This window comes from Giraffa tippelskirchi, chromosome 12 (genome assembly GCF_054371585.1).
Source record: "Giraffa tippelskirchi isolate mGirTip1 chromosome 12, T2T-mGirTip1v1.2.pri, whole genome shotgun sequence".
In the NCBI taxonomy this organism is placed as follows: domain Eukaryota; kingdom Metazoa; phylum Chordata; class Mammalia; order Artiodactyla; family Giraffidae; genus Giraffa; species Giraffa tippelskirchi.
In genome coordinates, this window is record NC_137286.1 from 11,418,176 (window position 1) to 11,445,759 (window position 27,584).

Here is a 27,584-nt window from a genome sequence, read left to right on the forward strand (position 1 = left end):
AAACATCAACAGATCTGAATTAAAACAAGACAGGGCATCTGTACAAAGTGTAAAAGGAGAACACTGCCTTGATGTTCAACAATAGAAGATTGTTTGGAGAATTCTTTCCTGTCTCCACAACTCTTTTTCTTTTCAAAAAAATATCCACTTGAATATTTAAGTGAAAGTGACAGTTGCTCAGTCGTGTGACCCCATGAACTGTAGCCTGCCAGGCTCCTCTGTCCATGGAATTTTCCAGGCAATTCTATTGGAGTGGGTAGCCATTCCCTTCTGCAGGGGATCTTCCCAATCCAGGGATTCAACCCAGGTCTCCTTGATTTTATGTGTGCTCAGTCACTCAATCATGGCTGACTCTGTGACCCTTTGGACCATAGTCCATGGGATTTTCCTGCCAAGAATACTGGAGTGGGTTGCCATTTCCTCCTCCAGGGGGGATCTTCCCAACCCAAAGATCCAACCTGCGTCTCCTGTGTCTCCTGAATTGCAGATGGCTCAGCAGTAAAGAATCCAGTATTCTTGCTGAGAAAATCCCATGGACTGAGGAGCCTGGTGGGCTACGGCCCATGGGGCTGCAAAAAGTCAGACATGACTAAAGCGACTGAATATGCACGATTTTATTTGCAAGTTAAAACAAATAATGGAAGTTATGGCTGGGTAAAAATAATATAGCCAGCTGGGAGATTTCCCATAGTGTCAGGCTTCTAGAAAGAAGTTCTAGAAATCGAAAACCAGATTGGTACCTGTCTCTGCCTTGAAATGTTTAGAACTTGAATAACCCTGCATCCCTTGGGCAAGTGTTCCACTATCCTTTAAAGGGACACTCTTACTACCAGAGTGTTCGGTAAATAACAAAAGTATGGTTTACCCATGAAAAGAATTATAAACAGCCCCCTCTCTGTGAACCCATCTATCTACTAAATTATTAATCAGAGGAGTAGTAGAGGGATTATCCCAGAGGTTTCCTGCGGGGTGAAAGAATGAATGATAAATTCAAGGTTTGACCAACTGAATCTTCTCACTAATGGGACACAGGCCACTCATGATGGATCACCAGGTGACTTTTTCTCTACTTTTAAGACTTTATCATTCTTTTTATAAAAAATTTATATTGAAGTACAGTAGATTAACAATCTTATGTTAGCTACAGGTGTACAGCAAGGTGAATTTCTATCTATTCTTTTTCCAGTTCTTTTCCTGTTTAGGTTACTACAGAATATTGAGTGGAGTTTCCTATGTTATACAGTAGGTCCTTGTTGGTTATCTATTTTAAATGTAGCAGTGTGTACCTGTCAAACCCAAACTTCTAATGTATTCCTCCCCTTCCCCCTTCCCACCAGAGGACTTTTTCCTTCCAACTGTTACTTTCTTTTCTTTTTTCCAAGTTGCATTTTCAGTTAAACAAAGTCACCTCCAGTGCCCTGACATGCTGGTCATGATATCCAAGAAGGAAAAGACCGTCTGCCCCAGACACATTTTCTGTCCGTGCTGTGAATCTGATCTTCCAGGTGCCAGGAGCTGACATTGCCCATCAGAAAAGGGGAAAGCTGCTGACTCCATGCTAATGTCTCTGGTTTAAGAGAAGCTACCAGAGAACAGACGGTCACCTCTGCTATCCACTTGAACATTTGTCAAGGGCAAGAGAAAAAGGAACAGGGAAACCCAACAGAAAGGTGCACCATTTCCTGTAGAGAGACTGAAGATGCTTCTCCCTTATTCCATGAGTGGCCCCATGGAGGCCTTTTCTCCATGATTTAGCCAGGAACCACAGGGGGGAAAGGGAACTATTTCTGTTTTTTCTTGCTTAAGGTATGCCTCACTTTTATTTCTCTCAGTAATTAAAATGGTTTTCATTCTGAGAGTTTATATAACAAGGATACATTACTTCAAAATGATATGGTGTTTAATACTTTTTGGTGGAGAAGGCTTAGATATTATTCACAAGGCTGTTTCTCATGGATGTGATATCAAAACATCCCCCCCAGATATCTCTCTGATCTAAATAATTTTACAATTTTATTTTTGAAATTTAACATAATGACTCAATGACAAATATGTATTTGTTTTAAAGACGAAAATGTACACGTTTAAAATGGCATGAGAGAATCCAAAATACACAGAAGAATTTACTTTTCTTGCCTTCTTTCTTCCTAAACATAATTTGTTTTTTGTTATTTATTCACCTAGCTTTAATGAAATAATCACTGTTTTCATGGTTTCCTTAAGTACTGAGCAATTTAAACTGTCAGTGTCTTTCGCTGTCTTGTGACAAGTGCTTATTACGGCCAGCTAACGTACTTCACAGAAAAACCCAGCCCCCAGCTGCAGTCACAGAGTGAGGTGCTAGCACCCAAGAAGATCAGCCACACAGATCTGCACTGCTTAAAAACTGACAGCACTCAAGGGAACAGCCTCTGACGCCCACAGGGTATCACCTTTAGGGCCTGGGAACCGAGGCTGCTTTAAGGTGGCAGGTCCCCAACCTAAACTCAATCAGAAGCAAGTAACTTCCAGACACTGTCACCCTGCTGGCCCTAAATCTCTCATGGGCTATTTCACTAAGCCTAGTTCACCTGCCCTCTCCTCCAAACCAGTGTTGATCCTATTAACCTTTATGGTCAGTTTGCATCCAAGTTGCTTGTACTCAAAAGTGGTGTTGCTGTTGATGAGGGAGAAGGAGGGACTTGCCAATGGCAACCCACTGGAAGAGACTCAGGCCTGTCTCTCCTTGGGGAAACACATAGTTCCTGGTTGAGCGCAGCTTCTGTCTCCTCTTGGGCTCTCCAGCATCTTGGTACAATGGAGCCATTTCACTCAGACCATGTCATACCCAGCATCCACGACTGTCACTTTCTAGCCATCACTCTTCTCTGAAAGCATCATAGTGCCTGGGAAAGCTCTTTAAAGACCCTTCTTCACTGAAAGAACACCCACTTTTTTATTAAATTTTGAACCATTGACAAAAACTCACTTTTTATCCCAAGGATTAGTAGAATGAGGTGGGGTGGGGGGAGGGACCAGTTAGTGGATATTAAATGGTTAATGACAAGGGTGTTCCTCTTCTTCTCCCAGGTAAACCCCCAAACTTCTGCACATCCTTCAAAAACACACAGTCCCTTTTCTACACCAATTCCTTACGCAGCACACACAACTGCTACTGTACCCATTGCACTACGTTGAGAGTTTTTATTTAGATGTCAACTTCACCTATCAGACAGGAAACTCCCAGAAGAGGCCATGACTTTTTCATCTCTGTTTTTGCAGCCCCTGGGCCAGGTCAGGGCTCATATTGGCTTAATAAACCTTCCTTCACCTCCCACTCTGAGCTGGCCACTCTCTCCTCTGCAGTAGTTCATATACTATACAGACTTTCAGTGTACTGGTTAGCATGTTATCTGGATAGTGCCTGTGTCTTTCTATCTCTATATCCCCAGAACCTAGCCCAAGACAGATGGTCAATAAGCATTTGTAATGGGAAATAATGCTGAATAATCAAATATGGCCAGATGATGGAAGATCTTGATGATTCAGGTACTTCAGGGTCACTGGAGGTTTTCGATGCACAGAGTGATCTGAAGAAAAGCAGACCTTTAGCAAAATCCTTCTAGGTAGCCTTAGGTTAGAAGACTGGATTGACATAGAGAGAAATGAAGACAGTGCAAAAAGCTAAGTGCCATTATGGTCATCTAGGCAGGGGATGGACAGAGCCTAACTAGGCTGGGCTCTATATTGATTAGAACCTGTTGTCATTGTTGTTCAGTTGCTAAGTCATGTTGAACTCTTTGCAACCCCATGGAATGCAGCAGGTCAGGCTTCCCTGTCCTTCACTATCTCCTAGAGTTTGTTCAAACTCATGTCCATTGTGTTGGTGATGCCATCCAACCATCTCATCCTCTGTCTCCCCTTTCTCCTCCTGGCTTCAGTCTTTCCCAGCATCAGGGTCTTTTCCAATGAGTCAGTGATTCACATCAGATGGCCAAAGTTACTGGAGCTTCAGCTTCAGCATCACCACTTCCAATGAATATTCAGAGTTGATTTCCTCTAGGATTGACTGGTTTGATCTCCTTGCTGTCCAAGGGACTCTCAAGAGTCTTCTCCAGCACCACAGCTCGAAAGCATTAATTCTTCAGTGCTCAGCCTTCTTTATGGTCCAACTGTCACATCCGTACATAACTACTGGATTATTAATTGCTGATTCGACCCTGTGGTCAGATGCTTATGCTATTTATGCCAGCTGGGTGATCTTGTGTGATCTCTGAGCCTCAATCTCCTCATCCATGATACAAAACCAATTCCTCACGTGTTTGTAAGGATTAAGTGAGGGGGGTATATAAAGCCCCAGCATATTGTCTGGCACATAATAGGTGCTCCATTAATATTCCCTTTTCTCTCATCTTTCTAAATTGCACCCAAGGTACCTAAAATTCAGGGAAATCTGTCCAGTTCCTTAATATCAAGCTCCTATTTCCCCTCAGTCATTTAACCTCAATCTTGTAGGTTCAGACTCAGGGCTTGGTGATAGTGCCCAGCAGGGAGAATTGAAATAGCTCTGACCCAGTTCCTAGGCACTTTGCACAAAGGCAGTCTGACTGTGACCCTGACCCTAGCTGTAGCTCATGATAAAGACCTTAACTAGCCTGAACCTTTGGGGTAAGAGATCCTGGGACAGATCATGGACTGACACCCCTGGCCTGGCCAGCCTTTTTCTCAATCCCATACTTATGTGGTTATTCCTAAATTTATACCATCTTTCTGCTGAAACCTCTCTTTATTGCTTGAAGACAGTCAGCCTCTGGTTTTGAACTCCAACCCCAGGTAAAGAGTTTTGTCTGCACCCACCAGTCCTTTGTGACCCAGTTCAACTGCCAAATGCCACTTTCTTCATGAAGTCATCCTTAATTTCACACCATGCAAGACAGGATGCCTCCTGCTCTCAACTTCCCTAGGACTTTATCTACCTACCTCTCTTTCTCTCTCGTGGCACTAACCATAGTCTCACCTAAGACGTTGAGCTAAGCATGCCAAGAATGAGAGCTGGAGCCCCCCAACAAAAAGCATGCATCTTTGAAGGTTCTCTCGTGCCTGCCTGGTATGTGTTCAAGCTCCCCTCACAACCTGCCTCAGTGTTCCTATGGGTATTGGTTCTTCACACCCACCTCCCTCCCTGGTTGGACTGTCTGTCCTGCCATTTGCCCACATCTTGCTGGGCCCACCCTCACTTTCCCTTCTGCTTCACAGAGATTTGGTGACCCACCCATACTCATATTACACTACAATCAGATCTTAGCCTCTTCTCCCATTTTTGGCTTCACTAGACCCACTTCAACTCTAGTAGCCATTACTGTCTATCCCTCCAACCTCCTGGACTATCGAGGACAGATTATTGTTTCATTCTTCTTCTTACATCTCTCACAGAACTAGTTCCACAGTAGGAACAAAATAAATATCCTTTTTTGGGGTCTTTTGTTAGCCAGTGTAAGTGCCAAGTGCATAGTAATAGATAGATAATGGCTCATATAAGATATTTCTCATTTCTGGGCAGAGATATTTAATTTATGCATATGCCCCACACCTTCCTTAAATTTTCTAAATGTTGAGTGAATTTCATGCAAAGTGTTGTAAATGAGGCATAAGCCTACCTGGACAAGCAGAAGGAGGTTTGTATCTGGTAAAGGAGATTTGAGCTTCAGGGCCTGAAGGAGTTCTAGAACAACGCTACGAGACAAGTAGAATTTATCCCGCTCCTAAATAAAACAAAAAAGAAGGTAAGTGACTTCTGAAAATTCAATTAGAGGAGATCTATGTCAAAAGAGCTTCCAAAAGATTCACAGATCAGAAATAAAAAACACTGCTTAAAAATGCATAATGAACTGTCCTGAAGAAATAAACTCAAAATGAAAGAAGGCATTTTTGTGTTTGTAATGAGTTTAGTGAAGCACTGAGAACACATAATTTAATGGATAAGAAAAAGATTGGCTATCTATTAAATACTGAAACTATAGGATTTGATTCTTACTCATAAAGGATATGTCCAAGGATGTAGAAACTAAAAAATCTAGAAGAACTTTTTTCAATAGAAAATGATTTAGAAATATTTAACACTGTTGAAAGGGTCTCATATTCTCTCTAAAGAAACTTACTTTTTAAGTGGACCATTTCAAGCATACAGAAAAATAGATGGAATATATCTTATACCCATTATCCATCTTTTAACATTTTTCATCATAAGTCAAGCATCACAGAAATAGTTGAAGCTACTACCTACACAGTTCTCTCTTTTCTTTTTCCCTTCCTTGAAATAGCCACTATTTTGTATCTGGTGCTTATTATTCCTTGTATATTTTAACACCTTTACTACATATGTACGCCACCATTATAATCCCATGGACTGTAGCCTGCCAGGCTCCTCTGTCCATGGGATTTCCCAGGCAAGAATACGGGGGTGGTTTGCCATTTCCTTCTCCAGGGGATCTTCCTGACCCAGGGATCAAACCCAAGTCTCTTGCAATGACAGGCAGATTATTTACCACTGAGTCACCAGGGAAGCCCAACATCAACTATATTTCAATTAAAAACAAAAATTTCAAGCTACTAAGTTTACCAAGACAGTCAATTTCCCTAACCCAAGACTACTACAGTATCAGTTTATATACTTATCACTCTGGTTCTCAATTCTCTCTTCATTTTTGCTCCTTTCATTCTGATAAAATTAGCTATATATTTAAAATCATGTTTATTACATTTCATCCTGCACTTCCAGCATTTTAAGTGGGACAGCTGTCAAGTTATCAAGCTTGCCTGAATGCCTAATAGAAAAGTCTCCAGAGCGCTTACCTTTCCATGCCTTTTCTTTTGATTAAATAAGGGAAAAGACTCAATTAGATACTGCTATTTCTTTAACTATTTCTTATAGTTTTTCATTATCTATAAAGGATGTGGGAACACCCTAGATCAAAGCTTTCTACAACTAACTGTCATTTTGAGTTGCAGAATAAGGAAGGGTAGATGACAAGAAATGACTGGCCACTAAAGCTATGACAGATTTTGAGGGGATATAATGCATGATGAATATTCAAAACCAAGAATATCTTGAATTCAAAATAGTGGAAGGTCTGATGTAATCAATACTTATAGTACACAACATAGAAAGTACAAACTTATTATGGGTCTTCCTCTAAATATACATGTGTAATTTAAACAAATCACACATAAAGAAATTTAAGAAATAAAGTGAATTCTAAAAATAGAATATCTTTTCATTGCATTTGGTACTGTCTTATAGATCTATTTTCTTAAGTGGATAAAAAAGAAAATGAAGCTATTTTTCAGGAAGAATTTAAAAGAAGAAAAAAATATTGATTATTTCAGTAGTTAGAAAACATATTGCTCCAGGCAGAGTAATAAATAGTTTACAGTCAGGAAGATTAAACAGAAGATTGTCACAAAACACTTAACATGGCGGAATGGACACACGATGGTAAGAAAGAAGACGAGTGTTTTAAATAGAATGAAAACCTTGATATAAAATTAGATTTTTATGAGAAAATAAAGGGCCTGTAGAAGTGAACAACATGAATAAAGGAGTATTCTGAATGTTTCAGAGGGAACAGCAGAAACAGAAACCCCACTGAAAATAAACTTGGATAATCTGGAAGTCAGAGAAGTAACATTGACACTTTGTTCTAAGGACAGACACGCTCTCTATTTGACCCGCCTTCTGCATTTCCAGCACCAACAAGGCTGCTATATGCATGGGGCAAACAGCATTTTTCCACTTCCTCAGTGGGGCAGGGGATACTAAAGATAATGCAATAGAGAAACCATTATCAAAGCAAGACGACAAAAGATGAGATTACAATCTCAGAGACCAAGAACCCAGAACTGGGGAGACAGACAAATGATGAGAATTAAGGAGCTTTCCACTGGCTTTTACAAATAACAAGCTGATACTTTTCTACTTTGGGTATAAAATTGATATGTGCTGATGACTTGCCCAGCACATGGACTGGTGAACTTGAAACAGACATTAGAGGTCATTTAGACCATTATTTCATTTCATTCAAAATACCTCTTCTCCTATAAACCATTTGACCCTCAGTTCTCCAAATCTGCACATTTAACATACAGGTTATATATTTGTGTGTACACAGTGTTTCCTTCTAATGATTTTTATTAGACCTCAGCAGAATTATTCATTTTAAACTATATTGAGGCAACTCACCTAAGAAAGATTTGATACTTATTAGAAAGAATATGTTTCTACCAGTTTTCAGTTTCCCAGGACACACAAAAACATGCAACCTTACCTTAGTGAAGGCTCGGTAACATAAGCCACACACCTCCACCAGGTAGGCCAACGTGAAGATGGCATTCTGAATTACAAAGCTGAGCAGTTTTGAAAATGGTTCCAACAAACTCTGCAATGAGATTGGGGCCAAAAAAATCAATTGCTGCTTCTTTCATGAAAGAAAAAAAAAAAGGAATGAAAGTCTAATGACACTTTAACTAATAAGGATCATTCTTTAACTTAAAATCTATTGCCAGGTGGCTACTGTAGCAAACTGGTTGGTGTAACAAGAACTGAATCTTCAATCAGTAGCTCAAAGAACATGATTTAATCATTTTATTGCTCAAAAAAATCCATCTTTCCAAGTGGCATTACTTATAAACCAACCTAACTCTAATCTTATCCTCATACCCACCCCCAAGCAATCAAGACTCTGCGATATCTGTGCTAGGATCTCCCGCTCTATTTTTCTGAACCTTTAGGCATTTATGAGTTAATCAGACCTAAGTGATGTGAAGTGAAATTTGCTCAGTCATGTCTAATTCTTTGTAACCCCAAGGATTATAGCCCATCAGGTTCCTCTGTTCATGGGATTCTCCAGGCAAGAATACTGGAGTGGGTAGCCATTCCCTTCTCCAGAGGATCTTCCTGACGCAGGGATCGAACCACGGTCTTCAGCATTGCTGGCAGATTCTTTACAATCTGAGTTATCAGGGAAGCCCTAGCTCATCAGACCTAGCTCCTCTAGAAATCTGTCATCTCAGTTAAGTAGCAAAAACTGCCCTTGCATATAAGTACCAAAGGACTATTCAGCTCAGTTGAGTCACTCAGTCGTGTCCAACTCTTTGCGACCCCATGAACCGCAGCAAGCCAGGCCTCCCTGTCCATCACTAACTCCCCAAGTCCACCCAAACCAATGTCCATTGAGTCGGTGATGCCATCCAGCCATCTCATCCTCTGTCGTCCCCTTCTCCTCCTGCCCCCAATCCTTCCCAGCATCAGGGTCTTTTCCAATGAGTCAGCTCTTCGCATCAGGTGGCCGAAGTATTGGAGTTTCAGCTTCAGCATCAGTCCTTCCAATGAACACCCAGGACTGATCTCCTTTAGGATGGACTGGTTGGATCTCCTTGCAGTCCAAGGGACTCTCAAGAGTCTTCTCCAACACCACAGTTCAAAAGCATCAATTCTTCGGCACTCAGCTTTCTTTATAGTTCAACTCTCACATCCATACATGACCACTGGAAAAACCACAGCCTTGACTAGAAGGACCTTTGTTGGCAGAGTAATTTCTCTGCTTTTTAATATGCTATCTAGGTTGGTCATAACTTTCCTTCCAAGAAGTAAGCATCTTTTAATTTCGTGGCTGCAGTCACCATCTGCAGTGATTTTGGAGCCTCAAAAAATAAAGTCAGCCAGTTTCCACTGTTTCCCCATCTATCTGCTGTGAAGTGAGGGGACCGGATGCCATGATCTTAGTCTTCTGAATGTTGAGCTTTAAGCCAACTTTTTCACTCTCCACTTTCACTTTCATCAAGAGGCTCTTTAGGTCTTCTTCACTTTCTGCCATAAGGGTGGTGTCATCTGCATATCTGAGGTTATTGATATTTCTCCCAGCAATCTTGATTCCAGCTTGTGCTTCCTCCAGCCCAGCATTTCTCATGATGTACTCTGCATATAAGTTAAATAAGCAGGGTGACAACATACAGCCTTGACATACTCCTTTTCCTATTTGGAACCAGTCTGTTGTTCCATGTCCAGTTCTAACTGTTGCTTCCTGACCTGCATACAGGTTTCTCAAGAGGCAGGTCAGGTGGTCTGGTATTCCCATCTCTTTCAGAATTTTCCACAGTTTATTGTGATCCACACAGTCAAAGGCTTTGGCATAGTCAATGAAGCAGAAATAGATGTTTTTCTGGTACTCTCTTGCTTTTTCGATGATCCAGCAGATGTTGGCAATTTGATCTCTGGTTCCTCTGCCTTTTCTAAAACCAGCTTGAACATCTGGAAGTTCACGGTTCACGTATTGCTGAAGCCTGGCTTGGAGAATTTCGAGCATCACTTTATTAGCGTGCGAGATGAGTGCAATTGTGCGGTAGTTTGAACATTCTTTGGCATTGCCTTTCTTTGGAACTTGAATGAAAACTGACCTTTTCCAGTCCTGTGGCCACTGCTGATTTTTCCAGATTTGCTGGCATATTGAGTGCAGCACTTTCACAGCATCATCTTTTAGGATTTGGAATAGCTCAACTGGAATTCCATCACCTCCACTAGCTTTGTTCATAGTGATGCTTTCTAAGGCCCACTTAACTTCACATTCCAGGATGTCTGGCTCTAGCTGAGTGATCACACCATTGTGATTGTCTGGGTTGTGAAGAACTTTTTTGTACAATTCTTCTGTGTATTCTTGCCACCTCTTCTTAATATCTTCTGCTTCTGTTAGGTCCCTGCCATTTCTGTCCTTTATTGAGCCCATCTTTGCATGAAATGTTCCCTTGGTATCTCTAATGTTCTTGAAAAGATCTCTAGTCTTTCCCATTCTATTGTTTTCCTCTATTTCTTTGCATTGATCGCTGAGGAAGTCTTTCTTATCTCTCCTTGCTATTCTTTGGAACTCCGCATTCAAATGGATATATCTTTCCTTTTCTCCTTTGCTTTTGGCTTCTCTTCTTTTCACAGCTATTTATAAGGCCTCCTCAGACAGCCATTTTGCTTGTTTGCATTTCTTTTTCTTGGGGATGGTCTTGATTCCTGTCTCCTGTACAATGTCATGTACCTCCATCCATAGTTCATCAGGTATTCTGTCTATCAGATCTAGTCCTTTAAATCTATTTCTCACATCTACTGTATAGTCATAAGGGATTTGATTTAGGTCATCCTGAATGGTCTAGTGGTTTTCTCCACTTTCTTCAATTTCAGTCTGAATTTGGCAATAAGGAGTTCATGATCTGATCCACAGTCAGCTCCTGGTCTTGTTTTTGCTGACTGTATAGAGTTTCTCCATCTTTGGCTGCAAAGAATATAATCAATCTGATTTTGGTGTTGACCATCTAGTGATGTCCATGTATAGAGTCTTCTCTTGTGTTGTTGGAAGAGGGTGTTTGCTATGACCAGCGCGTTCTCTTGGCAAAACTCTATTAGCCTTTGCCCTGCTTCATTCTGTACTCCAAGGCCAAATTTGCCTGTAATTCCAGGTGTTTCTTGACTTCCTACTTTTGCATTTCAGTCCTCTATGATGAAAAGGACATCTTTTTTGGGTGTTAATTCTAGAAAGTCTTGTAGGTCTTCATAGAACTGTTCAACTTCAGCTTCTTTGGCATTACTGGTCGGGGCATAGACTTGAATTACCATGATATTGAATGGTTTGCCTTGAAAATGAACAGAGATCATTCTGTTGTTTTTCAGATTGCATCCAAGTGCTGCATTTAGGACTCTTTTATTGACCATGATGGCTACTTCATTTCTTCTAAGGGATTCCTGCACACAGTAGTAGATATAATGGTCATCTGAGTTAAATTCACCCACTCCAGTCTATCTTAGTTCACTGATTCCTAGAATGTTGATGTTCATTCACTCTTGTCATCTCCTGTTTGACCACTTCCAATTTGCCCTGATTCATGGACCTAACATTCCAGGTTCCTATGCAGTATTGCTCTTTACAGCATCAAATCTTGCTTCTATCACCAGTCCCATTCACAACTGGGTGTTGTTTTTGCTTTGGCTCCATCCCTTCATTCTTTCTGGAGTTATTTCTTCTCTGATCTGCAGTAGCATATTGGGCATCTACCGACCAGGGGAGTTCATCTTTCAGTGTCCTATTTTTTGCCTTTTCATACTGTTCATGGGGTTCTCAAGGCAAGAATACTGAAGTGGTTTGCCATTCCCTTCTCCAGTGGACCACATTCTGTCAGACCTCTCCACCATGACCCATGCATCTTGGGTAAAAAACTCATCAGGACCCAGATTCCTACCAATGTTTACCAGGAAAACATTGTCATTTTTCACTTTCCCTTCTGAATCCAACCCATAAAGAGTCAGTTATAGATCCATATGCTTTCTTAAGTCATTTGGAAACATTTCTTGAGTACCCACTAAGTATCAGGCAGAGTTAGATGCTTTTATATCATTTATCTCATCATTTATAAAATTTTTATAAAAATCCTGGGGAGACAATATATTATAATAATTAATGACACAACCTCTAGAATTTTACACAAAAAGCAAACTTTAGCTCTCTGTGACTTCAAATATGTGATTTAACATCTCAAGACTTTATTTTCTCCCAAGTAAAATAAGGATAATAATGACCCCTATCTCAATATTGCTGTGAGAATTAAAGAAGATGATGTACGTAAAGCACTTGGCAACAGCAAGCCTCTCATCACTGTTAGTTATGATCTGCACATCTCTGAAGCTTTAATATCCCCATTCTGCTGCTGAGACACTTAAGTAGGCAAGTAACTTGCCTAAGGCCATACAGCTATTGAATGGAACTCAAACTCAAATTCCGGGGCAATCTTCCAGAGAGAGAATTGCTCTATAGGGAAGACAGGATTTTAATTGGACTCCAAAGGAATTCCTTGCTGCAATTTCCACTACTTCTCAAACTCTGTGGTCATAACTGTCTGGATTATAAAAGTAACGCATGCTCAGTGTGCAAATGCAGGATCTGTAGAAAAGTAAAGATAAGGAAATAAGTCCTCCATATGCCCATCATAACATTTTGATATATTTCTCTTCTTCTTTACATACCAGTTTACTCAGTTGAAATCTTACACAGATGTAATAATACATTTTGTTAAGATAGTAATATCTGAAATTTCCAATGCTATTTAATTCTTCATATAGATCCATCTTAACGGCACAAGTCAGATTTTATTATATAAAAAGATCTCAATAAATATATTTTTGCATGAAATTTGCATTTGCTTCTTTAGAATAGATTCTGAGGAAAAGAATGACTATGTCAAATATTTTGTGCATTTTGGGGTCCTTTTCCTTATGGATACAAAAATGAATTCATTACATGTTAGCTGCCCCTGAGGATAGGAATTATGTTTGTTATCTATATTACCCATAGGAACCATGTAGTGCTTTCCATACAGAAAATCTTAAAGACACTCTTTAAAATAGTACTATCAATTCAGTATTCTTTGCTCTGTATAAATGCTGTTGCCTTGAAACACTAATAATGGATGACTGGCGAGAGGACTATATCTGTATTGATACATAATACATCCTTACTGGTTAAAAAAAAAAAAAAGAAACCTGGATTGAACCTATATAGAAACTTGCTCTTTTATCTAGTAAAGCAGCATAGTAATGGGACAGTACAGTACTACAGACAAAAATCTTGAACTCAAAGAACCTAGATTCAAGTCTCAAATCTTCCATTAACCAGCTATGTGACCTTGGTCAAGACATTTCATTTCTCTGATCCTGTTTCCTTATCTCTAAATGAACAGACTAGACTAAATAATACCTTTGCAGTTTTCCTTGAATCTATGCAAGCACAGTCAAAGTAAAAAGTTACAAGGGATGTGCCTTCTTGGTACATCTAGTAACTACTTGGTACTTCTAGTAGCTACCTTGTACCTCATGCGAAGAGTTGACTCATTGGAAAAGACCCTAGTGCTGGGAGGGATTGGGGGCAGGAGGAGAAGGGGACGACAGAGGATGAGATGGCTGGATGGCATCACCGACTCGATGGACATGGGTTTGGGTAGACTCCGGGAGTTGGTGATGGACAGGGAGGCCTGGCGTGCTGCAATTCATGGGGTCGCAAAGAGTCGGACACGGCTGAACCACTGAACTGAACTGAACTGAAAGCAACTTTACTCCAATAAAAAGCAATTTAAAAAATAACTGCATAACCAACTAGTTATGTTTTTCTGAAACATACATACCCTTGTGGCATTGGTAGAGGGTATCTTCAAGAGGCAAATCATAATTCTCAAACTGGAGTCTAAAGAACACTGTGAACAGATACAAAAAACCAAAAGTCAGTACTCTTCTTAATACATCTTCTGCTTCATATATTTTCTCCAAGCAAATTTATGTTAGGAAAAATATCTGAAATATATCTGCCTCCTTACAGGTTTCCATGTCATACATTCATGTTGGGGAAAAAAAAAAAAAGAATTCTTAGCTTTAAAAAATTTAATTAAGCAATTCATTAAACAGTTAAACAATTAAATAATATTAATTGATATTAAATGCGCCCAGTTCTAAAGAGGTAGAGTGACTTGTGAAAGGCTATGTTGAAATAAAAAACCTATTTAGATAAATTTAAAATCATTGGAGTTATTAATCCAAATAAAGAATGTTTAATCTGTCCTTTCTCTGCTACTAAAAGACATAACAAACACCTGGGGGAAAGCAGTAAAATTTCTACAAAAGAAAACCATGCCTCACAAATCAAGCAGCACTGTATTTTGGCACGATTCCACATCAAAATGTACTTTTTAAATAATATGTTTTGGGATTGGGGGAAAAATGTTATAGCAAGAATAAGCAATGATATTATTTAACATGGTTAATGATATCGCAACAGCAGATCTCTGCAGTTGTGTAGACTATTAATCTCTTTAAGACAGTATAAACAAAGTCAGTGGTTCTTCAAGTGTGATGCGTGGACTAGCAGCATCTGTATTACCTGGAAACTAGTTGGAATGCAAACCCTCAGGTCACAACCCTACTGAACTGGAAGTTCTCAGAATAAGGCCCAGGAATTAGACTTTTAGCAAGTGTTAGGGACCCTGATACACACTGAAGTTTGAAATCCACTTCTCTAAATTGATGAGAACAAACTATAGAAAGTCTCTCAATGGCTTAATCTTTTCCCCAGAGATTAAATACAAAACAGGATGGTCAGAGGAAGCGCCCAGATAGAATCCAGCAGGGTGAGTTTTTAGATAAATTCTGAAAGCATTTCACAAGAACTGTCTAAGAAAACCATTGCTCTATTTAATCTGCTCAATACCCATAGGGGTTGATGTAACATTACTTTAAACCAGGGGCCGAAAACCAGCTGCTCATCAGGTCCCCATGGTGACCTACGAAGTGGAGTGAAGTGAAGTCGCTCAGTCATCTCCGACTCTTTGCGACCCTATGGACTGTAGCCTATGAGGCTCCTCTCTCCATAGGATTTTCCAGGCAAGAGTACTAGAGTGGGTTGTCATTTCCTTCTCCAGGGATCTTCCCCACCCAGGGATCGAACCCAGGACTCCCACATTGTAGGCAGATGCTTTTACTGTCTGAGCCACCAGGGAAGCCGACCTACGAAGGAAGTCAGGAAACATCCTGGAAAATGTGGGGAAATGAGCAACACGAGGAAGGCATTCTCAAATAACAACTGACTGGAATCTAGTAGCAGCTGATCCCGTTAGAAAGGATGTGCTTTCTAGTTCTCAAGAATCTCAATTCTCCTTCTCATCTCACTCCACTCTACTCTTTTACCTTGCAGTCAGGGTCCCTTTGAACCGGGCTGACTGCTATAAATTAGGCTTACAAATTTGCCGTGCCTGCCCCTCACCCCTTCTCTACCAATGTGTGGCTCTTAAGCAATGAATGGCCCTGACCGGCTCTCTGGTCCTAGAGAGGATCCATGTGGTCTTGTTAAATGCATGCACTTGTATTCCTAAGTGTATCTGTACAGTAGCTATATACATACATAGTTTCAAGGTATTCATCCTCTTTGCTTGGATTTATTCAACTACTTCAGATTTCTGGATAGACAAGGATCAGAGAACATGAGAGATGCTAAAGATCTCAGTATTCCTGCTTCTCACGGTAATTTCAGACTCAGAAAGCAGAACACACCAAGCTAAGGGTCCCTGAATTATCATCCTTACAGACATTATTGAAGGTCATATTTTCCAAATCTGCCAATTAAGAAAAATGTATTATCAGAGGTGGCTGGATTAAAAAACAAAACAAAACATGTTACATATATGTAATACTCATTTCAGAAGTGGTGCTGCCAACATGTAACTTCACTTGGCAGATCAACAAGTGATTTATTTTGTTGTGAGTTGAATATTTTCATCTGTGATCTGGATAAAGCACAAAAAGCTTGTGGAACCCATGTGGTTCAAAGACATAAGGGTGGTCACTGCCAGCCACCTCTTTTCTCCCTGCTATGGAGACCTGCATGCCTTCAATTCACTTTTTGCCCAAGAATGACTCAAAGAGTCCACTAGTGGAAAGGACACTAGTCAGAAGACTTGAGTTCTGATCTTTTCACTGCCACTATCTGAATTTGCAGTTCTCCATCTGGAAAATGGGAGTATAGAAAAGGATGGTGTTTATAGGTCTCTTCCAGTTTTAACAGTATACTATTCTGTCTTTGCATTGAATGGGTTCATGTTGAAAATGTTCCTTAGGCTACCAGATTTCCAGCTAGATAATTGTGTGGTATTCTTGGAGGGTGGCATGGCGCTGGGTAGGGAGTGAGGGCAGGGACAGGAATAAAGCCATCAAACAGAAATATCATCTTGGTCTTGCAAGTACTTTATTCACTAACACAAAAGTTTAGATAATTCTCTAAAGTTGAAGCTTTACATTATATGTCTGGTCTCCTTTCAGATGAAACTATTTACTTACAAATTTATTTAATATCCATTTCAGAACATTTCTAGATAAACACAATCTACTAATGTCTTCCTGAACTTTTTATTTTTTAATCAACTGGAAACATGAAATCACTAAGTCAGAATGCCCACTGAATATTACTGTCACTCTGCAACATTTGGAGAAAAAAATCTCAACAACACTTTCTACTCTCTGGCTAACAGAGATTTCTTCTAGCCCTTAAGGAAACATTAAATCTTCCCAGACCAGGAGGCCTGCAAACAGTAAGGAAGTGATTTAAAATGAAATCCTGGGTTCAGCTTACCTTCAGAGGTAAAACACAAGGCAGCTTGGCAAAAAATGTCTGAAACTGATTGCTGATCGTGGTCCAGAGGCTACTAGGAGAATCCATGGGCAACGCTTCCATGAAGGTAGCAATGTTTTCCAAACAGCGTATCATAGCACCCCCTGCTGGTAAATTCTTTTTGTTATTTAGACCCTAAAAACACAAAAGCATAGGCAATCAACTGCTGAAATGGTGTGGGAATTCAGACAGCTGTTTGGTGAAGATCAGTTTTTTAAAATCATATACTCACGTTACAAACATGTGTTGTGTGTAAGCTTTGTACCTGGCAGGAGTACAGAGAAAAATGGACTAATCTACAGAAACTTGGGGGTAGGGGGGACTGTGATTTTTGACCCAGTGAGAAAAGGTGAAACGTGAGCAAGAAACTGGAAATATCTTTCCAGGATCTACAATTGGCGTGGTCAGGTGTTCAGAAGACAGAGTGAATGATGCTTGCTAGTATCTCTACCAATAGCGATTAACATACACACAAATTCTCCATAGCTGTTCCTCTTATTCCAAATGTGAATTCCAGGAAACTTGCCCATTCTTTTAAAAAACTTCCCTGGTAGCTCAGACAGTAAAGAATCTTCCTGCAATGCAGGAGACCCAGATTCAATCCCAGGGTTGGAAAGATCCCCTGGAGAAGGGAATGTCAACCCACTCCAGTATCCTTGCCTGGAAAGTTCCAAGGACAGAGGAGCCTGGAGAGCTACAGTCCATGGGGTCACAAAGAGACGGACAGGACTGAGTGATTAACACACACATTATAGGAACAGCAAAGTCTCCATGGCAAGCTGTCAACCATCCAAGTTAACTGAAAGAGTTAGTAAGTAGAGGAAGAGAGACAGACTCTAAGTGATACAATGAATAAGCTGTAGAGGTGAGAACTGACTTCAAGTCTTAAGATACAGAAAACAGGCAGACTTTGAACCCAGATCCTGAGATAAACAAAGCTGTGAAGCTGAAATTTGAATCTAAAGTTGCATAATGCAGTGCACATGGCTTTATCCACCACACATTTTGAAAGCTGAAAGTGAGTGCTCAGAGGCTGGCATCCACCCCTTAGTGGAGGGGTCCAGAAGCTTTAAGTACATCCACACTAAACAGCAGTGTCCAACTGACTATTCTATGCATTGGCCATTTTTATCTTTTATGCTTTTACATTTTAAATTATTCAGCATCTAATTTAACATTTAAAATTTTAATATTTAAATTAAATGACCTTGAATTTCTTTCTCAGCAGCGATTTCAGCAGGGGTTTAGAGTGTCGACAAGGCAAACCTACCTCCAAGAGCTGGCTGAGAGCAGCAATAGAGCTCAGCTCGTTGAAGTCCATCAGAGACGTGGCCAAAGTCCGTAAAAAAGTCCCATCTGGAAAGTCAATGGTCAGATTTAGTAGTGTTCGCATTTCAGTGACCAGCCACGTCTGTGGTGTCAGCCTCCCCAGTGGATGAATTACCTTTGATGGTGCTCTGGAACAGCTGTGGGAAGATGCCATTGGGAGCCAGCTGATGGAAGATACAGCGCAGGAACTGCTTGGCCACCCCAGCTGCATTGCCGGGGACCATCATGCTGGGGTTGAGCACGGAGAAAAAAGAACAAGAAATCTTGGAGCAATGAGCATGAGTTCAGAAACTTATTTACTTATTTATTCACATGCACATCCGTCCTCTTACGGAATAACCCATTGTCACTTGCATTAATGAGATGAAATATTCCAGTCACATGGAATCACTGTTAACAATAAGCTTTTAGAAAGAGGGAACCAGGTAATGCCAGAGTTGGTCTCAGACTAATTCCAGCCACCCCGCTGTGCAGATGAGGGTTCCCAGGTCCAGAGAGTAAAAGTGACCTGCAACCTGCTGGAAAAGATGGAAGGCAAAAGGAGAAGAGGGTGGCAAAGGATGAGATGGTTAGCTAGCATCACTGACCCAGTGGACACCAATTTGAGCAAACTCCAGGAGATAATGGAGGACAGAGGAGCCTGGAGTCCAAGGGGTCGTAAAGAATTGGACGTGACTTGGTGGCTGAACAACAACAATAAAGGCTACAAGTCCAAAGGGTGGCAGAGTCAGGACTAGAATTCGGGATGGAGATTATGAGTAAAATCCTCCCATAAAGTGTCGTTGGCTATGAGAGCGAGCACCTCCAAGGAAGAATGCAGGGAGAGAGATGTTCATTCCTATTGGAAGAGCAGGCACATTTTTCTTGGGGCCTCTGAACCGGTACTTGTAAAAAGGTTAGGACTTTGATATATCCAGTTTTCCCCTTTACCCTCTGCACCACCTCTGCATGTCAAAACAGGGAGCCAAGAGATGATTATGTGCCCTTTTTCCTTAGACCAAAGTATCAGAAAAGGGACTTCCCTGGCAGTCCGGGGGTTAAGACTCCGTGCTTCAACTGCAGGGAGCATATGGATCCAACCCCCGGCAGGGGAACTGAGAGTTCACACTGCATGTGTTAATCACTCAGCCGTGTCCCAGGGACTGTAGCCCCCAGGTTCCTCTGTCCATGGGGTTCTCCAGACAAAAATACTGGAGTGGGTAGCCATTTCCTTCTCCAAGGGATCTTCCTGACCCAGGAATCAAACCCAGGTCTCCTGCATTGCAGGCAGATTCTTTACCGTCTGAGCCACTGGGGAAGCCCCACATGCTGCATGGTGTGGCCAAAAATAAATAAATAAATGAGATTAAAACATTAAAAATCTCACAAAGTATCAGAAAGGACATTCCCAGAGATGATTCTGGCTGAGTGGCTGAAAGGAAGAAAGAGGAAATCAAAGAGCCCAGACAGATAATTCATAAAAAGTCCCTTTTACCTAAATTGCTCTTTCTGCCTGTCTACCCCGATATGCTGGTTCAAACTTATAGGTCAAAAACATTCTTCAGGAAGAAATGACATCAAGTTTTCACAAACTCTTTCAAAAATTAGAGGAGGGAACCCTTCCCAGTTTATTTTATGAGGCTAGCATAGCCCTAAAGCTAAAATCAGATAAAGCATTACAAACAAAACAAAAATAAAACAGAACAAAAACCAAGAAGGAACATAAAAGAAATAAAAAGAAAAAGGACAAACCAATAGTCCTCATGGACATTGAATCCAACTGTACATAAGAAGAATGATTGACCGTGACCAAATAATTTATCCCAAGAATGTAAAAATGACTTGATATTCAAAACTCAATTAATGAAATTTAATATCTTAAAGAAAAAAGTACAAAACACATACCATTATTTAAGTGTCTTTGGCAAAATTCAGCATGAATTCATAATAAAAAAAATTCTCAGAAAACTAGAAATAGAAGGAATCATCCTGTCTGGGTAAGGGCACTTATGAAAACCTATAGTAAACATAATTAATTGTGAGATAACAAATGATTTTCTTGTCAGATTAGGAACAAGGCAAGGATGCTCACTCACATCTTTATTATTGTACTGGAGGTCCTAGTCTTTGCAATAGGATAACAAAAAAAGGTATAAAAAATCAGAAAGGGGTAAAGTTGTCACTATTTACAGATGACATGATTTTTTACATACAAGTACGTTTACATTTCAAGGAATCTGAAAAGCAGCCACTACAACTAAGTAAATTTAGTTTATTACAGTACAGTGTTAAAAAAAAATAGTATATTTGTATATCAGCAGCAGAAAGTAAGAAAATGAAAAAAATTTTTAATTCTGTTTACACTGGCTTTAAAAAAACAAAATTCCTGGTAGTAAATTTAACAGAAGTTATGCAAGATCTCTACAGTGAAAGCCACAAAACACTGCTAAGAGAAACAAAGACCAAATGAAATGAGAGTATGCATCATGTTTATGAATTAAAAGACAATATTTTTATAGTGTCATTTACCTCCAGATTGACTTACAGTTTAAATACAGTCCTAGCAGGCTTTTTCTCCCCAGATTGAAAAGCTTCTTCTAAAATTTATATGGAAACATAAAGAATCTAGAATACCCAAACTAACCTTCTTGAAAAGGACGACTAAAGTTGGAAGATTCATACTATCTGACTTCACGACTTACCCTACAGCTACAGTAACCAACACAGCGTGGTGACAGCGTAACATATGGATCGGTGAAAAAGACCGAGAACCTGGAAATTTTGCTGTTGTTTAGTCGCTAAGTCATGTCCAGCTCTTTGCGACCCCATGGACTGTAGCCCACCAGGTTCCTCTGTCCATGGGATTTTCTGGGCAAGAATACTGGAGTGGGGTTGCCATTTCCTACTCCAAGGGATCTTCCCAACCCAGGGATCGAAAATGCGTCCCCTAAATTGCCTGCATTGGCAGACAGATTCTTTACCACTGGGCTACCTGGGAAGCCCTTGGGTTATGTGGGTGTATGCATTTGCTGCTTCCTCCACCAGGAACATTCTTTCTACAAATTGCTTTGTGGAGCACTCTCCCACTATCCCATGTTTTGTTTAAGTATCACTTGCTCAGAAAAGCTACTGTATATAAAATACCACCTCCACCCCTCTCTATCTCCTGGGCTTTCTTGATTATTTTTCATAGAATTTAGCACTAAATGATATTAAATTATCAGTTTTCTTTTTTGTTAATTAGCTCATTGTCTGCCTCCTCAACTAGAATCTAAGTTTCACGAGAGCCAGGATTTGCTCTTTTGTTCACTAGGGCATCCTCAGTTGCCAGCAGTCACTCCATAAATAGTTGCTGAATAGGTGGCACTAGTGGTAAAGAATCTGGGCTCCCCTGGTAGCTCAGCTGGTAAAGAATCCACCTGCAATGCTGGAGACCCCAGGTCGATTCATTGTTTGGGAAGATCCACTGGAGAAGGGATAGGATGCTGACTCCAGTATTCTTGGGCTTCCCTTGTGGCTCAGCGGGTAAAGAATCCACCTGCAATGCAGCAGACCTAGGTTCGATCCCTGGGTTGGGAAGATCCCCTTGAAGAAGGGAAAAGCTACCCATTCCAGTATTCTGGCCTGGAGAATTGCACGGACTGTATAGTCGATGGAGTTACAAAGAGTTGGACATGACTGAGTGATTTTCACTTTCACTTCACTTTCAGTGGTAAAGAACCTGCCTGCCAATTCAGGAGACCTGATGTAAAGGATGCAGGTTTGATCCCTGGGTGGTGGGAAGATCCCCTGGAGGAGGGCATGGCAACTTACTCCAGTATTCTTGCCTGGAGAATCCCATGGACACAGGAGCCTGGTGGGCTACCTTATGGATATAGGGTTGCAAAGAGTCAGACACGACTGAAGCAACTTAGCATGTATGCACACAGGGACATACAAGTCTTAATATTCTTTCTGCTCATAGCATTCTAAAGCAACTTAGCATGTATGCACACAGGGACATATAAGTCTTAATATTCTTTCTGCTCATAGCATTCTGAAGCAACTTAGCATGTATGCACACAGGGACATACAAGTCTTAATATTCTTTTTGCTCATAGCATTTAGCACTCTTTACATATTTGCAAATAAACTCATGTAAATATTTAATTCATGTTTGCCTCCCAGATAGACTTTAAGCCCCTCAAAGGCAGGAATCATGTCAGTTTTGCCCCCAGTGGAAACCTAAGTATCTAGCAAGCTGCCTGATACGGAGTAGACTTTAAAGTATTTGTTGACTAAAATAGGTGAATAAATGAAGGTGTGAACGCAAAATGAATGCGTACTCTCTGGAATTGCAACTGAACGTAATGATACTCATCTCATAGTAAACAAAGTTGTGTTTTAGAAATGGATGAACATGCACAAGGGACAAAAAGAAAGTGAGCTGTGACTCACTTAAGGACCTTACCTTTCTGCTTGATTAGAAAAAGTCATGCTGGAAGCCAATCTAGGAAATAAACAGAGTCACATGAGTGTCATGCTTTCATGATGAAATACAAGAGTACTGTATGCCCCACTGCAGCTCCCATTTAGATGGGGGAGGTGCAAAACCATTGACAATTCCCTTGAGCAGGGACAGAAGACCCACAGGGGTCAGTCTCCAGGTTCAACTTAATCCAGTTTCTGAACTCTGCTTTCTACATCAAATCAGATATTTCCATGGTGAGGCATACAGCTGAGTTAGTTGACTATCACCCAGTTGACCTACAAGCATGTCCTTTGCTACCAAATCTAACAGACGTCAGAACAGCATTCGACCCAGTCCATCCACATATTGAAAGTGAAAGTCGCTCAGTCGTGTCCCACTCTTTGTGACTCAATGGATTATACAGTCCATGGAATTCTCCAGGCCAGAATACTGGAGTGGGTAGCCTTTCCCTTCTCCAGGGGATCTTCCCAACCCAGGGATTGAACCCAGGTCTCCTGCATTGCAGGCAAATTGTTTACCCACTGAGCCACAAGGAAAGCGCAAAAATACTGGAGTGAGTAGCCTATTCTTTCCCCAGTGGATCTTCCCGACCCACGAATCAAACTGGGGTCTCCAGCATGGCAGGCGGATTCTTTACCAACTGAGCTATAACCGAAGCCCTATCCCCATATTAACTTGACTCAAAATTCATTTCTTTGTATAACTGATTCACTTTGCTATACAGCAGAAACTAACTCAACATTGTAAAGCAACTATTTGCCAATAAAAATTAATTTAAAAAATTCATTTCTTTGTATACAACTTCTGCAACCTAACCACAAATAAGCCACAAACTGTAAAACCTCTAGAAGATAGTAAAATGTGTATTAAAGGAATTTGTCAACTAATTGTTCAGTTGAAATGACATATTGGGAAGAGAAATTTTTTAGTTTAAGTAATCAATATGCCAAGTTGCTTCAGTCGTGTCCGACTCTTCATGACCCTACAGACTATAGCCTGCCTCTGTCCATGGGATTCTCCAGGCAAGAATGCTGGAGTGGGTGGCCATGTCCTCCACCAGGTTATCTTCCCCACCCAGAGATCAAACCTGAGTCTTTTATGTCTCCTGTATTGGAAGATGGGTTCTTTACCACTAACACTACCTGGGAAGTCCCAATTATATGGTTCTATATGCATGGAAATACTCTAGATGTATAGAAAGAAAAAGAATGTACTAAATTGATGGGTTTAGTAGAACATGTCTTGATCAGTAAGATATTGAAGAAACAAACATGGAGAATGCTAAAATTTTATTTATTTAAGACCACAACAGTGAATCGAATCTAGACTGCATTTGGAAAGGAACAGAGGGTCCAGCACCAGTAACACCAGACACCATTCCCAGTTGGCTCTTTCATACTAATGACACTACAGTGAATAGGTAAACATTGGCAAATGAAATAAATAGTAAAGAAGGGTGCAGTCAATGTGGTCATGAAGGCTGCATCTAGAAAAAGGGGTGGGCAGATTAAGAGGGATCTAAGTAGAGAGCAAAAAAATGAAATAATATAGAAAGTCTTATGTGATAAAAGGGATGTGCTAAACATACACATTCTTAGAACATGCTGGAAATAGTTCCTGTGGGACTAGAATGAATAAACTAAGTGTTCATAAATCCACATTACCTCATTCGGAATCAAGGCATGCAAGGAAACCCTAAACCAGATGTCTATTCAATCTGCTTTATCAGTAAGTCTAGTTGCTAAGAATCATGGCAGCTTGCTTTAACACTCTCCCTATCTCTTGCTTGTCTGCCCAAAGGATGTAGAGATTTAATTTTTTGCTTTGGCAGGGGGTGTTTTTGGCCATGCCTTGAAGCATGTGGGATCTTAGTTCCCCAAACAGGGGTGGAAGATATGCCCCTTCCATGTCTTCCATGTCGAGAGGATTATTAACCACTGGACCATCATTTGTACACATAAGTATATAAAAATATATCTGCCACTGTTTTTCCTTTGCTTTTCTTCAAAGTTCATGTGTTTCCATCCTAACAGTTGGCAATGCTTGAACATGGTTTATTCTCTCTTATGTTAAAACAAACAAAAACAAAATAAAAACCCCCTCTATGTATCTATTATAATAACAGATCAGCTATTTCAAGGAGATAGTAGAGCAATAATTCTGTCTGTTCTAAAACTGAAAAGTATTGATAGTAGGAATCATGGCCTTGCATTAATAAAAACTTCCAATTTCACAAGTCTTGCTCATAGCTGGTATAACATTTATTCTATGTTTATTATGGATTAGGTTAAAATTATGTTTATTATGATTAGGCTAAAATCAAGGGCTTAAATGAAATAATTCATCTTTTCTCATCTCTCTGTGTCATCACTTATTTTACACATTGGCTATTTCTAACTATTAGAGGTGGAATAGTTACACCATCTCTGATTATATACTCTTAAGGTATTCCCTGGTAGCTTAGCTAGTAAAGAATCTGCTTCAATGCAGGAGACCCTGGTTCAATTCCTGGGTTGGGAAGATCCCCTGGAGAAGGGATAGGCTACCCACTCCAGTATTCTTGGCCTTCCCTGGTGGCTTATGGTTCAGTTCCTGGGCTGGAAAGATCCCCTGGCGGAGGGCATGGCAACCCACTCAACTATTCTTGCCTAGAGAATCCCCATGGCAGAGGAGCCTGGTGGGCTATAGTCCACGGGGTCGCAAAGAGTTGGACACAACTGAGTGACTAAGCACAGCACAAAATATACACATCTAAGAGGTGTTTAATGTTTCCCTGTTTGTCTTTAACTTGAAATCATCTTTTTTTCTTCATTAAAAAGATTAAATTTTAGCTCCATGAATATTTATTCTCTTCCCTCCATCAAATACCAGGAATTTGAGGCTTCCCTTGTGGTCCAGTAGTTGAGAGTCTGTCTTGCGATGCAGGAGCTGCTGCTGCTACTGCTGCTAAGTCGCTTCAGTCGTGTCCGACTCTGTGCGACCCCATAGACGGCAGCCCAACAGGCTCCCCCGTCCCTGGGATTCTCCAGGCAAGAACACTGGAGTGGGTTGCCATTTCCTTCTCCAACGCATGGAAGTGAAAAGTGAAAGTGAAGTCGCTCAGTCGTCTCCAACTCCTAGCGACCCCATGGACTGCAGCCCACCAGGCTCCTCCATCCATGGGATTTTCCAGGCAAGAGTACTGGAGTGGGGTGCCATTGCCTTCTCCGATGCAGGAGACATGGGTTCAATCCCTGATGCAGGAATATAACCACTTGCCGTGGGGCAACTCCACCCATGCACCACAACTGTTGAGCCCCTGCCCTAGAGTCTGTGCTCGGCAACCAGAGAAGCCACCACAATGAGAAGCCCTCACGCCGCAACAAAGAGTAGCCCCCACTAGCTGCAACTAGAGAAAGCCCATATGCAGCAACAAAGACCTAGAACAGCCAATAAATAAATACATAAAAATTTTAAAGCTTTTATTTAAAAAAATACCAGGAATCTATGGAATCCAGTTTTTTCTCCAACCTCCTTCATAGAGACTTTTCCCCAAGAAATCATTTCCATCCTGAACTCCCATAGCACTCACTGCAAACACTCACCACAGCTCTTAATGATGTTCCATCTTTATGGCTACTCAGTTTTTCCACACATCATAGTCGTCTTCAACAACTAAGCCACAGAGCACTTAAAGGCAAGAGCTAGGTATAATGCCTGCAGCCTAAAGACCTAGCTCTCTGCTAGCACAGACGGGAAACTTAATATTCATTTGTTGTTGTTGTTGTAGTCACTAAGTCATGTCTGACTCTTTTCCACCCCATGGACTGTAGCCCAAAAGACTTCTCTGTTCATGGGATTTTCCAGGCAAGAATACTGGAGTGGGTTACCATTTCCTTCTCCAGGGGATCTTCCAACCCAAGGACTGAACCCGTGACTTCTGCCACATCTCCTGCACTGCAGGCAGATTTTTTTACTACTGAACCACCAGGGAAGCCCCAGTACATTTACGTGGAATCTAATGCAGTCCTCTCCTGTACATTGTGTATGCTAGAACTACAATTTGTTACTGAATTTGAACTCTACTTACATCCATGAAATATAGCACTTTTCTTCTAATGTCCTATGTACTAAATGGAATTTTCTTAACGTGAAAATTCTCTAAGCAGCTAAGTTTTAATCAATCAGGCTGAAAGCTCTATTCCCCAAATGTGTACCTCCTTCCTTTTTCTGAGTCAGAAGCATAAAACTGCTATACTTCCATTTCTCCCTTCATATGACAGTGCCCCAAGTTGCATAATGAAGTGAGCCACCCCCAGATTACATAGTGCCTAGAGAACCCATCTTAAAACAGAGAAAGAGAGATAACGATATCTAGAAGTCACAAAGTGTCTAGTGTGAAGAAGGCACAGTTCTGAGCGCTGTGACACACATTGGCTCACATAGTAACAGGGAACAACAAACCAGTAGGGCGTTCTCAGTGCCGTTTCCTCTAGCTCCACTCTGACATTGTGACTCGTGACCCTACATGGCTGTAGAATTCAACCAAAAATTTGGCCCATTCAGTTTGTGAAATTAGTCTGAGTTGATCCCACAGATATTAAGCATCT

The 27,584-nt window shown here is 40.7% G+C and overlaps 1 protein-coding gene across 2 annotated transcripts in view; it reads right to left on the reverse strand.

Moving 5' to 3' along the window:
• UNC79 (unc-79 subunit of NALCN channel complex) overlaps positions 1-27,584 on the reverse strand; it is a 269,126-nt gene that overhangs the window by 29,548 nt on the left and 211,994 nt on the right. For both annotated transcript variants that reach the window (XM_081548126.1, XM_081548125.1), the window contains 7 exons: positions 22,975-23,013; positions 18,661-18,773; positions 18,487-18,572; positions 17,178-17,351; positions 14,188-14,256; positions 8,304-8,414; positions 5,637-5,741 (listed from right to left, as the gene is read on the reverse strand). In XM_081548126.1, coding sequence (XP_081404252.1) covers positions 5,637-5,741; positions 8,304-8,414; positions 14,188-14,256; positions 17,178-17,351; positions 18,487-18,572; positions 18,661-18,773; positions 22,975-23,013 — 697 coding nt within the window. The remainder of the gene's footprint in view (positions 1-5,636; positions 5,742-8,303; positions 8,415-14,187; positions 14,257-17,177; positions 17,352-18,486; positions 18,573-18,660; positions 18,774-22,974; positions 23,014-27,584) is intronic.